Raw genomic sequence first — 12,777 nt, 5'->3', positions numbered from 1 at the left:
AATCACCACAATCAAAGCCAAAGACAATCACCAACCTCTACTCGATGATTCTCGCTGCTCCAAGCCATCTAGGTGGCGGCAACTACCAAGAGTAATAAGCGAATCCCACAGCAAAACACGAACACCAAGTGCCTCTAGATGCAAACACTAAAGCAATAAACTTGGATTCACTCCCAATCTCACAAGATGATGAATCAATGATGGAGATGAGTGGGAGGGCTTTGGCTAAGATCATAAGGTTACTATGTCAATGCAAATGGCCAAGAGAGTGAGCTTGAGCTGGCCATGGGGTTTAAATAGAGAGCCCCCACGAATAGAGCTGTTGGATCTCTGTTCCCTAAAAAATCGGGGCGACCGGATGCACCAGTCGTATTGACCGGACGTAGGACCCCAGCTTCCGGTACTCAGATTTTTGCCACATGTCCCCAACTTCAAATATTGATTGCCTGATCTCAACGGTCATCAGTGCACTTAAGTTGTGACCAGATGCACTACAGTGTAGGACCAAACATAGGACTCCAGCATCCGGTCACTTCCAGTAAGGTTCCAGTCACGACTGGACATGTCCGGTCACCCTTGACCAGACTCACCCAGCGTCCGATCACTCTCCCTCTTCTCTATGTGCCACCACATCAGCATGACTGGACGCGTTAGTTCGATCATGACCGAACGCAGGAGGGGCAGCGTCCGGTCAAGTCTAGAGAGCTCCCAGAGCTGCTGAACTGTGACCGGACGCGTCTGGTCGATCATGATCGGACGATGCAACAGCGTCCGGTCCTTCTCCTCTTCTCGACACCGCCACGTCAGTGGGACCAGACGCACCCACTCCGTGTCCGGTCATGAAGTGACCCAGCGTCTGATCAAAGACCGATGCCCGTGTCTTCACTACTTCCACTGACCGGACGCGCCGGTCCAGTTGAGGCCAGTGTCCGGTCCACTCTATGTAACCCTATCTAATCTATATAGGGCGCTAGTGGCACCGTCGGACTATCCGCACTCTACGGGCGGACACTCCACCGATGAAGTTTTGAACCCTTGCTCCCAAGTGCTAAACACAATGTGTATCACCTTTGTGCATGTGTGTTAGCATATTTTCACAAACATTTTCAAGGGTGATAGCCCTCCACTAGATTCTAAATGCAAATGCAATGAGTTAGAGCATCTAGTGGCACTTTGATAATCGCATTACGATATGAGTTTCACCCCTCTTAATAGTACGTCTATCGAACCTAAATGTGATCACACTCGCTAAGTGTGTTGATCACCAAAATGAAATGGCTCCTATCACTTATACCTTTGTCTTGAGCCTTTTGTTTTTCTCTTTCTTCTTTTCAAGTCCAAGCACTTGATCATCACCATGGCATAACCATCATTATGTCATGATCTTCATTTTCTCCACCACTTGGAATGTGCCACCTATCTCATAAACACTTTGATAAACTAGGTTAGCACTTAGGGTTTCATCAATTCACCAAAACCAAACTAGAGCTTTCAAGGGGAAGCAGGGTGCCCCATAAAAGGGGAGATCGAGACACAAGAGCACAACATGAGCACATGGCTGAGCGACAAGCGAGGTCTCAGCACCCGTTCTCACCTTCCACTAGAGACATGGGATCCTCTCCCTCTCTCATCTATTTGTAACCCCTACTGCAAACCAAGTGTCGGTAACACGAGTAGCAGCGAACTAGATGTAAGGATGTTCTGCTTGAACCAGTATAAATCCTTGTGTCCTCCAAACACACCATCCGAGCCAGACGCGCAAATACAAATTTACTCATCGGTGGTCTGAAAACACCGACACTTTCATTTCAAAGTTACTAGACAAAAAGTCTTTCACTTCCTCGATCACATTAACATTATTTTCAAAAATTAGTATATCATCCACATATAAACACAAGATCACACCTTCTCCTCCACCATACCGATAATAAAACACATTTATTAGCTTCGTTCACAACAAAGTCGGCTGATGTCAAAGTTCTGTCGAACTTCTGATGCCACTGCTTAGGTGCTTGTTTTAGACCATACAAAGATTTCAATAACTTATGCACCTTTCCCTCTTGACCCTTTGCTACAAATCCATCCGACTGGTCCATATAGATCTCTTCCTCAAGCTCTCCATTCAAGAAAGATGTCTTAACATCCATCTGATGAACGACAAGACCATGTGAGGCAGCCAAGAAAAATAGCACTCGTGGCAACTAGTGAATAAGTATCAAAATAATCTTCACCTTCTTTTTGTGTATAGCCCTTTGCTACAAGCCTCGTCTTGTACTTCTCAATAGTATCATCAGGCCTAAGCGTTTTCTTGAACACCCATTTACATCCTATAGGTTTGCACCTGTAAGGACGATCAACTACCTCCCAAGTTCAATTAGACATAATAGAGTCCATCTCACTCCGAACAACTTCCTTCCATAAGTCAGCATTGAGAGATGAATATGCCTCTTCTATGGTCTTAGGAGTATCATCCATGAGGTATATAATATAGTCTTCACCAAAGGACTTTGCAGTCTTCCGTCTCTTACTCTTTCGAGTGACTATATTATTATCCTCCTCTAGATTTTCTTCATGGGTTTCAACATCAGTATGTATTACCGGTTCATGTGTTTCAGGTAATAAAATAGATTCATGATTAGAAGTGCCAGGTGTATTCTTCATAGGAAACTCATTCTAAAAAATGTAGCATCTCTTGATTCCATGATAGTACCAACATTCACATCAGGCACCCCAGAATTTATTATTAAAAATCTATAATCCACGCTATGAATAACATAACCAAGAAAAACACAATCAACGGTTTTTGTCCAACCTTTCGCTTCTAGTTAATTGGCACATTTACCATTGACAAACAACTCTATGTTCATAGGTAAGAGAGATTTAATCTCTTCTTCTTCCATTCCTTGAATTGTGTAATTTCTTTGTTTTTAGTGGGCACTCTATTCAGGACATGACAAGCTGTTAATATCGCCTCACCCCACCATTCCTTAGATAGTCTCGCTGTCTCTAACATAGCGTTAACCAACTCAGTTAGAGTGCAGTTCTTTCTCTCTGCAATCCCATTGGATTGTGTCGAGTAAGGCGGTGTCCTCTCATGAATAATCCTATGCTCAGCACAAAACTCAGAAAAATCATTTGAGAAATATTCTCCCCCGTGATTAGTTCGCAACCGTTTGATGTTCTTCTCAAGTTGGTTTTCTACTTTAGCTTTATAGATCTTAAAATAATGCAACGCTTCATCTTTTGATTTTAGTAAATGCACATGGCAAAATCTAGTGCAATCGTCTATAAATGTTATAAAATACTTTTTGTCACCTTTGGTCAACTCACCATTCATTCCGTACAGATCGGAATGAATTAGTTCTAATAGAGCCAAGTCTCTTGCCGTAGCAGCATTGTGAGGCTTGCGAGGTTGTTTTGATTCAACACATACATGGCATTTAGAACCTTTGACTAAATTAAATTTCAGGATTAAATTTAAACCAGCTAAGCGAGTCATACAACCAAAATTAATATGACATAAGCGCGAATGCTAAACATTTTTCTCATTAACTTGGCTCACATGGTTCACAAAATTAACACATGCATCGTTTAAAGACAAGCGGAACAAGCCTCCATTCTCATAGCCTTTGCCAACAAAAGTTCCATACTTAGAAAGTACACACTTATTCGACTCAAACACAAGTTTATAACCATCACGACATAACAGAGAACCACTAATCAAATTCTTCCTTATTGAGGGGATGTGTTGCATGTTCTTCAGCTGCACGGTCTTTCCCGAAATAAGCTTCAGATCGACCGTACCGACACCATGTACAGCCACACGCGCCCCATTCCCCATCAATAAGGAGGAAGTCCGTCTGACCTGATAAGAAGAAAACAAAGAAATATCAGCACATACATGAATATTAGCCCCTGTATCCACCCACCAATCAGGTGAATGAAAAACTAAAAGAACTATATATAATAAATTACCATACCCCGATGTTTCTCCATCAGCCTCAATCATGTTTGCATATTTCTTCTTGGGCTTCCACTTGCCATCCGGGCAATCCTTAGCATAATGCCCAGGTGTAGTGTTCTCTGAAACAATTTCCCTTTTCCTTGTTGTTGTTCTTCTTAAAAGGTGTAGTGTTCTTTTGTTTGAGTTCTTACTAGAATTTCTTCTTGTAGAAGTGTTGAGGATTTTTCTGCACCACATAGGCACTGAAACCTCCCTCAACGGTTTTCTTGCCATGGACGTCCTTTGCTCTCGCCTTCTCTTCAACATCCAAAGAGCCAATGAGATCGGCAATGCCAAACTTCTGTCTCTTATGTTTCAGAGAAGTAGCAAAATCTGTCCAAGCCTGCGGCAGCTTTGCAATAATACAGCCTGCCACAAACTTATCTGGCAATACACAACCAAAAATTTCGAGCTCTTTTGCTAGTGTTTGTATCTCATGAGCTTGTTTTACTACAGAACGGTCATCAACCATCCTGTAGTCATAAAACTGCTATATGACATATAGCTCATTACCAGTATCAGAAACCTCATATTTGGCCTCAAGTGCATCCCACGTCTCTTTACCAGTTTGTAGCGGCACATATATATCCACTATGATATCTCCTAGCACACTCAGAATTGCAGCCTTAAACGTAGTATCAGCATGTTTGAACGCATGCACCTCATCAGGAGTATACGGTCCAACAGCCTTAGATTCAGTGACAAAATAGCAGTGCATAGCAGTCAACCATAGAATGCACCTCTTGCGCCACCTCTTGTAATGCGTGCCCTAAAAATATTTGGTTTTAGCATACCCGCAAAGCCGACTACCGAGAATTGCCTATCATGTTTTTGGATTGTTAGAATTTTAGGCAATTTCAGTAATAATTTAATCCAAAAGATAGCAATAATCAAAAGGTTTGTGACATCATGTATGTGCTTGTGTGATCTAAGCATGAATGGCATGTAAATGATACTAACCAGCAAGATATTGATCGAAAACTTTATTGGATAGCGAACAACAGAAACATACCTAATGGCAGAGCCAGATACACTGGTCGACATAGTGTCTATCGGTGTAGTCGTCCCGCTCCATATAGTGTAGAAGAGAAGCAGTGCCGATCACCAGAGAGCCTTCGCTGTGCGCCGAGAAGAAGACTAAGAAGACACCCAGGAAGAAGAAGACGTAGCGAGTAGTCGTGCCATCAGCGACACTCCCAAAAAACGTGATTGTCGTCTTTCACCCCAGCAAGCGAACTCGTAGACGGCAGGTGTTTTGGAGGCCTACTCTCCTAGGACTTGTGCGCGCAAGTACCGGGACGGGGAGAACCAGAGAGCAGCCGAATATGTGGTTGTCTCACGAAGCAAAGAAAAAATGACTAACGGAGGACATGGAATTATATGCTTGCGTCTAGAAAGCGAAGAGGATCATTAGGAGATCAAGAGATAGGAGACGAGAGAGCTCTCGCCATCAAGGTTCAGCGGCAGTAACGGAGGAAAGTCCCATCATCAAATTGAAACTAAATAAAAAGAGAGAATTCCTTATTTAACACCGGAAAAATGAGTCGTTTCTTTCTTGCTCCTGAAATTTTCTTTGTTCCCTATTTGACACTCACTTCAACTTTTATCCCTAATTTGACACTACCGTCAAATTCGTTAGCTAACGGTGTTAACTGGCTGTTAAAAAGACGTTTTTGCCCCTAGAAAAAAAAAAGCGGCGAAGCAAATTTAAGAGGAAAAAAAACCTACGCCCGCCTCTGATGCATGCGCCCAGCTGCAAAAAAAAAGGCGCAGGTTTTTTTTTCCTCTCAAATTTGCTTCGCCGCTTTTTTTTCTAGGGACAAAAACGTCTTTTTAACAGCCAGTTAACATCGTTAGCTAACGGATTTGACGGTAGTGTCAAATTAGGAATGAAAGTTGAGGTGAGTATCAAATAGGGAACGAAGAAAATTTCAGGGCCAAAAAAGGAACAACTTATTTTTCCAATGTCAAATAAGGAATTCTCTCAAATAAAAACGGAAGAAACTTCGCCACGTAGCGGCGGCGCGTGCGCGTGTGGCATACTAGCGTCATTTTCTCGGCTTCTCAATATAGAGACACAATATACAACCATATAAACTGAGTCAACATCCATTCAAAATCTCGTATGGTATTAAACCATATATCACGTATTAATACGGGCCATAGAGTTTATTTAATTTATTAAATATTATATTAGCCAACAGTTCAGTTCATAGGTTTATCAGGCAAACAACAAGCATCAAAACAGTCTAATTGACATGTTTGTCGGCTTCCGTGTTTAGACCTGTCTTCGCTGCGTGTCTGGGCCTATGCAGCTTCGGACGATTTAGTCTCTACCTGTTGATCAAATTTAGCGTCAACAGTTACGCAGAGGGCAAGGCTCAAATTTCATTTTCCACTAAACAACGGCTAAATAACAACCTTGTGCAATGTTTTTTTTAATGTTTGTACACCTTTTCTGATTTTAATATATATACGCGGTAGGATCCTTTTGTGCTTCAAAAGTATTACTATAAGACATTTTGTCAAGAATCAAGTCGCGTAGTGTTTACTAGAATCTTGCGTCCACATTTTGTAGTCTTTTTACAAGATAGAAAGCGGAGGACGATATATTTTTTAAGAAAAAGGAATGCATGTAGCTAGAGCCTAGAGCTACCTTTCGAGTGAAAGCATATCGCTCAAATTTTATGTTTTTCCGTGGCTGTGACAACTATATACCACGCCAAAGTATCTCAAAGCAAACCCAGCGGACACAAATTTTTCACAGATTAGAGAAAATAAATTATTCAACAAAAACAGCAGCAAAAGCCCAATAACAAATGATCCTTCGGGGACAAAATATGCTCAGTTCCACTCAAATCATTTGCTCATTCGGAGATCACTTCCACGCAAATCTTTTCCCACTCCACCCTAATGATCATCAATTACATAAACAAGGGCCGCCATGTCCGCATCTTTGAAAAAAAAAAGGAACAACCTTCGGCGGCAGCATCTGGTAACAGTAGTTTGGGACTTTCAGTTGCTATATAAAGGGGAGGAATGCAGGAATCTGAGGGCAAGCTAAACGAGTTATCAAGCAACGCGTACCAAGCAGCGCAAGCAAAGCTCCGAGCTTCGCCATGAACATGGGTGGCAGGACCCCGGCGACGATCCGGTGCAAGTACTGCAGCGCGTGCCTCACTGTGTGCCCCGGCGAGCGCGCCGTCCAGTGCACGCAATGCTGCGGCGTGACGCGCATCCGGCGGTCGTTGTCCTCGCGAGTCCCGCTGCCGGCGCTGACGAGGCCGGCGGCGGCGGCGCCCATGGGCGCCTTCCCGTGCGCCCGCGGCAAGAAGCGCGCCGTCCTGGTCGGCATCTCGTACGCCAGCGTGCGCCGGGGCTGCGGCCAGCTGAGGGGCCCCATCAACGACGTCAAGTGCATGAGGCAGCTCCTCTGCCAGCGCTTCGCCTTCCCCAGCGACGGCATCATCATGCTCACTGGTATATACGTGATGTGATGCATTCGTCCATGCGTGCATTTCTCTCTCAAGAAACTAATTGATGCATGCATGGGGCAACTCCGGTGTGTGCACGCAGATGACCAGAAGGACCCGTTCAGGCTGCCGACCAAGGACAACATCCGCATGGCGATGCAATGGCTGGTGCAGGGGTGCAGCAGCGGCGACTCCCTGGTGTTCCATTTCTCTGGGCTGGGCGCGCAGGTCGCCGACGAGGACTGCGACGAGCTGGACGGGTACGACGAGGCCATCTGCCCGCTGGACTCGTTCCAGAAGGGCCCCATCCTGGACGATGAGATCAACGAGACCATCGTCCGCCCGCTGGTGCACGGCGCCAAGCTCCACGCCGTCGTCGACGCCTGCCACAGCGCCACCGTCCTCGACCTCCCCTTCCTCTGCAACATGTCTAGGACCGGGAACTGTCAGTGGGAGGATCACCGTCCCCCGTCGGGCGTCTGCAAGGGCACGAGCGGCGGCCAGGCGGTGCTCATCAGCGGCTACAGCGACGGCAAGACCAAGTTCAGCGTGGTCAGTGCACACTCACCATCCTATAATTCCTATGGTCGCCATGAACGTAACGCACGCTCTAATCTCTTGCGACTGGTTTGACACGCGACACGCCATGTTGTGTTGCAGACACCGGAGGCCTGCGCGACGGTGGGGGCCATGACGCACAGCTTCATCAAGGCGGTGGAATGCGAGCCGCAGGGGGTCACCTACGGCCGCCTGCTCACCTCCATGAAAGCCATCATGACCAACGCCGGCGGATGCAACCAGATGCAGGGTCCTATCGGCGCCGGCGCGCCCGCCAGCAAGGTCGCAAACTTCAGCGGCGTGCAGGTGAGGCTCTGGCCATCGCGATACTGATGAGCTGAGCACTGACTTTACTTCGTTGTCCCTGACATGCAACTCATATAAGCATGCATGGCTCATCATGCAGGAACCTAACCTGTCCTGCTCGGAGATGTTCGACGTCTATCGCAAGCCTTTTGCGCTGTAAACTGCCGTCTCCCTCTCCTCTGGCTTGCCAGTGCAGACTACTACAAACTGCCGTCTGGACTCTATAAACTGCCGTGTCGGAACAATAAACCAGACGGGTTTAAGCATGACATGATGCTTGCATGCTAATGATGTGTGTCTAATTGTCTATGTGTCAATAATGTGTGTCTATGTGTCACCGGCCGTGAGGCAAGCTCTAGCTTGTGGACGACCTGGTTGATCATATCGTCCATGGCTCCCGAGCCTACTCTACCTTATGGCCCATTGTAACAAGGCTATTTTGTTTCTCTTTTATATAACTCTATATAAATTATAAAATAAACTAAGTGTTAAGATACTTAATATCACATTCAGAGATTGATCATAAATTCATATAATCAATCAAAATGACATGGAAACCAATGAGATGGGTGCGGTGGAACTGAAGCCGCTTCCCATTGGCATTTGTCATTGGCTTGTCAAGAATTAAAACAGGACCTCAGCCTTCTTTCAAAGGTCAAAAGTGTGTTTCTTTGAGCACAGAAGAGTTCTCAGACGTTTTACAAGAGACTTCTATGGTCCGTGTGATTACAAAGGTTTTGTTACAATTACAGGTTAGAACAGTTCAAGAACCAAGTAAACGGCAAAATTGCGAACCAAGCACAAGATGTCCTAGCTCAGAATTTCCAACCATCATTGTAGCTTGACCTCCTGAATTAATAGGAGAAGGAATGTTAATGATTCTACAAATTAAACCAACTAGTATTTATGAAATAAGCACTTCAGTTTCTAATAAAATCTGATGACTGACGAGATCTTGTATATGAACAACAGTTCAATTGAACTACAGAAATTAAACTTCTGAACTTAACAAGCAAATAGATACATAACTATTAACTATTACGCTAGATGGTGAGGAGGTCAATCTATATAATTATTTTTGTGATAACGTATTTATTCTTAATAAATTGGAAGCATCACAACCATTGCCTACCTTTCCCCCGATTGAAGCACTCGGAGCCGGTTCCTGAAAAAAATCAATGATGCTCTTGCACACCTCTTTGGACTTCTCTAGATTGGCCGCATGCCCAGCGTTTTTTACGACTACTAATCTAGAATTCTCCCCAAGATGCCTGAGAATATAAAAATTGAAATTTAGCAATAGATAATGTTTGCTTGATACATCACACCCTGCCATTTATAATCAGAGGGAATGAAACACCAAACTGACCTCTCCAACCTATGCGCCAGCTCCATAGGAAAAACCTGATCCTGCTCCCCCCAAATGATCAACGTTGGCTGCATGCGTAGTTGGGCCAAGAACAGAACGCCATCAGTAATCCAAGGTTTCAAGAGTTGCTTGCAATTAAAGAGAGAAATGTAAGCTACCTGATTTATCTTTGGAAGATCTGATAGTTTCCTATCGTTGATGAGAGCATGTAGAAGCTCGGTCTTCTCCTCAAGATGATCTGAGCCCATCACCTGAAGCATCATCAAATTCATCAAGTCAGATGTGAAAGAGCCCAAATTAAGAAAACGAAAGTGACAAAAAAAATAGAAGAGAGTAATCATAGGAGCGGACATTGATGTAATCCTTGAGGAAGCAGGAGGGCATGATGGGCGGTGGCCGGACGAAGGTCAGCTTGACGAGCCGGCGCACCTCCGCCGGCCGCCGGGGCACGAGCAGCTCGGCCGCCTCCCCGACGTCGGCGACGGGGAACAGGCCCGCAGCGAGGTCCCCCTCCTCCAGACACACCCCCGACGACACCAGGACCACCCGTTCCACGGCCTCCGGGTACATGGCGGCCATCCGGTACCCGACGAAGCCGCCGTAGCTGACGCCGACCACGGCGAACCGGCGCACGCCCATGCCGTCCATGGCGGCCTTCACGGTCCTGGCCTGGAAGGTGTCGGACCGGTCGGGGACCGTGGACGAGGAGGCGCCGAAGAAGAGGAGGTCCGGGACGATGGGGTCGAGGCCGGCCGCGAGGAGGCTGCGGAGGTACGGGGCCCACTGCCACGTCGCCGAGGCGCCGAAGCCGTGGAGGAGGAGCACGGGTCGCCGCGCGGGCCGCGGGGGCGCCCAGAGGTGGACGACGGTGCTGGTGCCGGCCGGCGAAGGGAGGCGGACGGAGAAGGGGCGCAGGCCTGCGGAGAGGAACCGGCCCCGGAGGAAGCGGTCACGCGCGGCTGCGAAGCTGAGGAGCACGCACGGGCGCCGCCGCCGAGGCTGCGGCTGGTCCCCGGCGAGCCCTTTGGGAGGAGGCAGAGGCAGCCCAGGCGCCGGCTCCTCGTAGTGGGTGGTGATAGGCAGCCCAGGCGCCTGTTCCTCGGCGGGGGTGGTGGCCATGACCGGCGACCGCCGGCGCGAGGGGGGCCCGGGCTCCCGCGATCGCTGAGGCCTGGGGCGCTGATATTTTCCCACACTATTCGAAACCAAATCCGTTTAGAGGATCCGTTTAGAGGGGTTGAGATCTGTCTGTATTTAAGTCCGGATATCTAACATCCGATATCGTATCCGTATCCAAATACTCAAATCGCATATTTATGATGTCGATATTCAATCGTATCCTATCCGACATAGTTGACACTATCCGTATTCGAATCCGAATCCGAATAGAAATATGAAAACAAATGTAATATCAGTGATATCCGTCCGTATCTAATCCGTTTTTATTCATAGGCGCTGGGCAAGGCGAGGAGGGATGGCGGGGACGGGCTGGTTTAAATGGCGTTGGTATTTTTGGCGGGCCGAGGGCTAATGTTGTTGGGCGTGACACGTGGACCCAAATGCCAACTCGGGAGGATTCCTTTCCAAAAAACTAAAAATGTGGGTGGGGGTGGAGAGGGTTTTGATTGAGTCTAGAAACACTACTATAAAGGACGTTTGAGGGTTGAATTTTTTTTCAAAATAAGAGATGTTTTAGCCCTGGCAGCCTATATACATAGTAGGAGAGTAGGCACCTGTCAATCATGTCGTCCACTACATGGAATAAAAAAAGAGAAACCAAGCGATGGGAACATGAAAAAATCTCGGAACCTTATCTCCTCTCACGGCGGGCACGCACAGCATCCGTCTCCGCGAGCTGCGCGAGGCTGCGCTCACGCCGGACTCCCTCCTCCGCGAATCCTCCTCCCTCCTTCTCCGGTGTGGAAGGCAGCGGCGGCCTCCGCCGATCTGCGTGGTGCCGTCGTCCGTTGGCGCCGCGGTGCCCTGGCGTACCGTTGGCGAGCCGGCGACTGCGCCCCGACGCCCCTCCCTCCCCGTCTCCTCTCCTCGTCCCCATCTCCTCCGCCTCCCCATCTCCACCGCCACCAGATCTCCCAGTCTTCGATCTCCCCCTGCCACCCCGTCAACTACAGCGCATCGGGCATGGCTGGCGCTGCACGGCTCCATCGCCGTTTCCCTGACCGCCTAGCCTAGATCCGCCGTCGTACCGGGTCGAAGCAGCGCGGCGCAAAGCTGAGAAGCAGCAGCAGCGAAAGCGACGGCGATGCGGCCTCCAAGGTCGCACTGAAGGTGGGGGGCGGCGGCGATGCGGCCTCCAAGGTCGCCCTGGAAGTTGGGGGGGGCGGTGATGCGGCTTCCAAGGTCGGCCTGAAGGTTGGCCGCGATGGTGATGCGGCCTCCAAGCTCGCCCTAAAGGTGGGGGGCAGCTGCGGTCCCAACACAGGCACCTGTGGCTAGGATGGGAGCCCGAAGCACATCGTGGAGGTGGGGGGCGGCGGCGACGACGATGTCAGCTACTCTCCCATTTTGGGGTGCTGCAGCTGCAATCTGATCCGAAAGCACCTTGTGGCGGAGGAGGGCGGCTGTGAAGGCACCTGCCCTCGCCACTTGGGGAGCTGCGACTGCTGTGGGAGCCCGAAGCACGTCGGACGTGGTCGTCTGCGTTTGGATGCAGAGGGACAGTTGTACGTTCTCGACTCAGAAGCTGAAGATAGTGAGCTGGAGGAGGGCAAGTAAAGAATCACCTCTTTTTATTTCGCTTGCACCAACTGCTTCCAAGGGATCATGGATACTCCTATCTTGTTCATTTGCAGGTGGCTCGTTGAGATCAGGCCCCTCATCTCCTTCCTCATCTGGAGTTGCATTCAAGTCAAGGGCCATGGCGAGTGAATGGTTTGGAGTTGTGGGCAGTGAGGCAGTGGCTTTAGTAGCCCACAAGTTAAATATGGCGCCTGAATGGCTATTTGAATTTGTTTGTGTTGCTTCTCTTAATTTTTGGCGCTAAGTTTGGTTCCCGCCAGCTGTAAAATTATGTTTTGCTGAAATGTTCATTTGTTTAATGAAAATTG

The 12,777-nt window shown here is 48.0% G+C and overlaps 2 protein-coding genes across 2 annotated transcripts; one reads left to right on the top strand and one right to left on the bottom strand.

The window, feature by feature from the left end:
• Positions 1-7,075: 7,075 nt before the first annotated feature.
• On the top strand, positions 7,076-8,846 carry LOC136539680 (metacaspase-1-like). Its single transcript, XM_066531645.1, has 4 exons — positions 7,076-7,483; positions 7,580-8,028; positions 8,137-8,340; positions 8,441-8,846. Exons 1-4 carry the CDS (start codon positions 7,123-7,125, stop codon positions 8,498-8,500), a joined length of 1,074 nt encoding a protein of 357 aa, XP_066387742.1. The 5' UTR covers positions 7,076-7,122; the 3' UTR covers positions 8,501-8,846.
• Positions 8,847-8,924: 78 nt separating this feature from the next.
• LOC136539679 (uncharacterized) lies at positions 8,925-10,892 on the bottom strand. Its single transcript, XM_066531644.1, has 5 exons — positions 10,061-10,892; positions 9,868-9,960; positions 9,710-9,777; positions 9,473-9,611; positions 8,925-9,189 (listed from the first exon to the last, which is right to left on the bottom strand). The coding sequence occupies exons 1-5, from the start codon at positions 10,826-10,828 to the stop codon at positions 9,172-9,174; spliced, it is 1,086 nt and encodes a 361-aa protein (XP_066387741.1). The 5' UTR covers positions 10,829-10,892; the 3' UTR covers positions 8,925-9,171.
• Positions 10,893-12,777: the final 1,885 nt, after the last annotated feature.

Source organism: Miscanthus floridulus, chromosome 2 (genome assembly GCF_019320115.1).
Source record: "Miscanthus floridulus cultivar M001 chromosome 2, ASM1932011v1, whole genome shotgun sequence".
Taxonomy (NCBI): domain Eukaryota; kingdom Viridiplantae; phylum Streptophyta; class Magnoliopsida; order Poales; family Poaceae; genus Miscanthus; species Miscanthus floridulus.
Note: the sequence above shows the minus strand (reverse complement) of the source record. Positions and strands in the feature narration are given on the sequence as shown.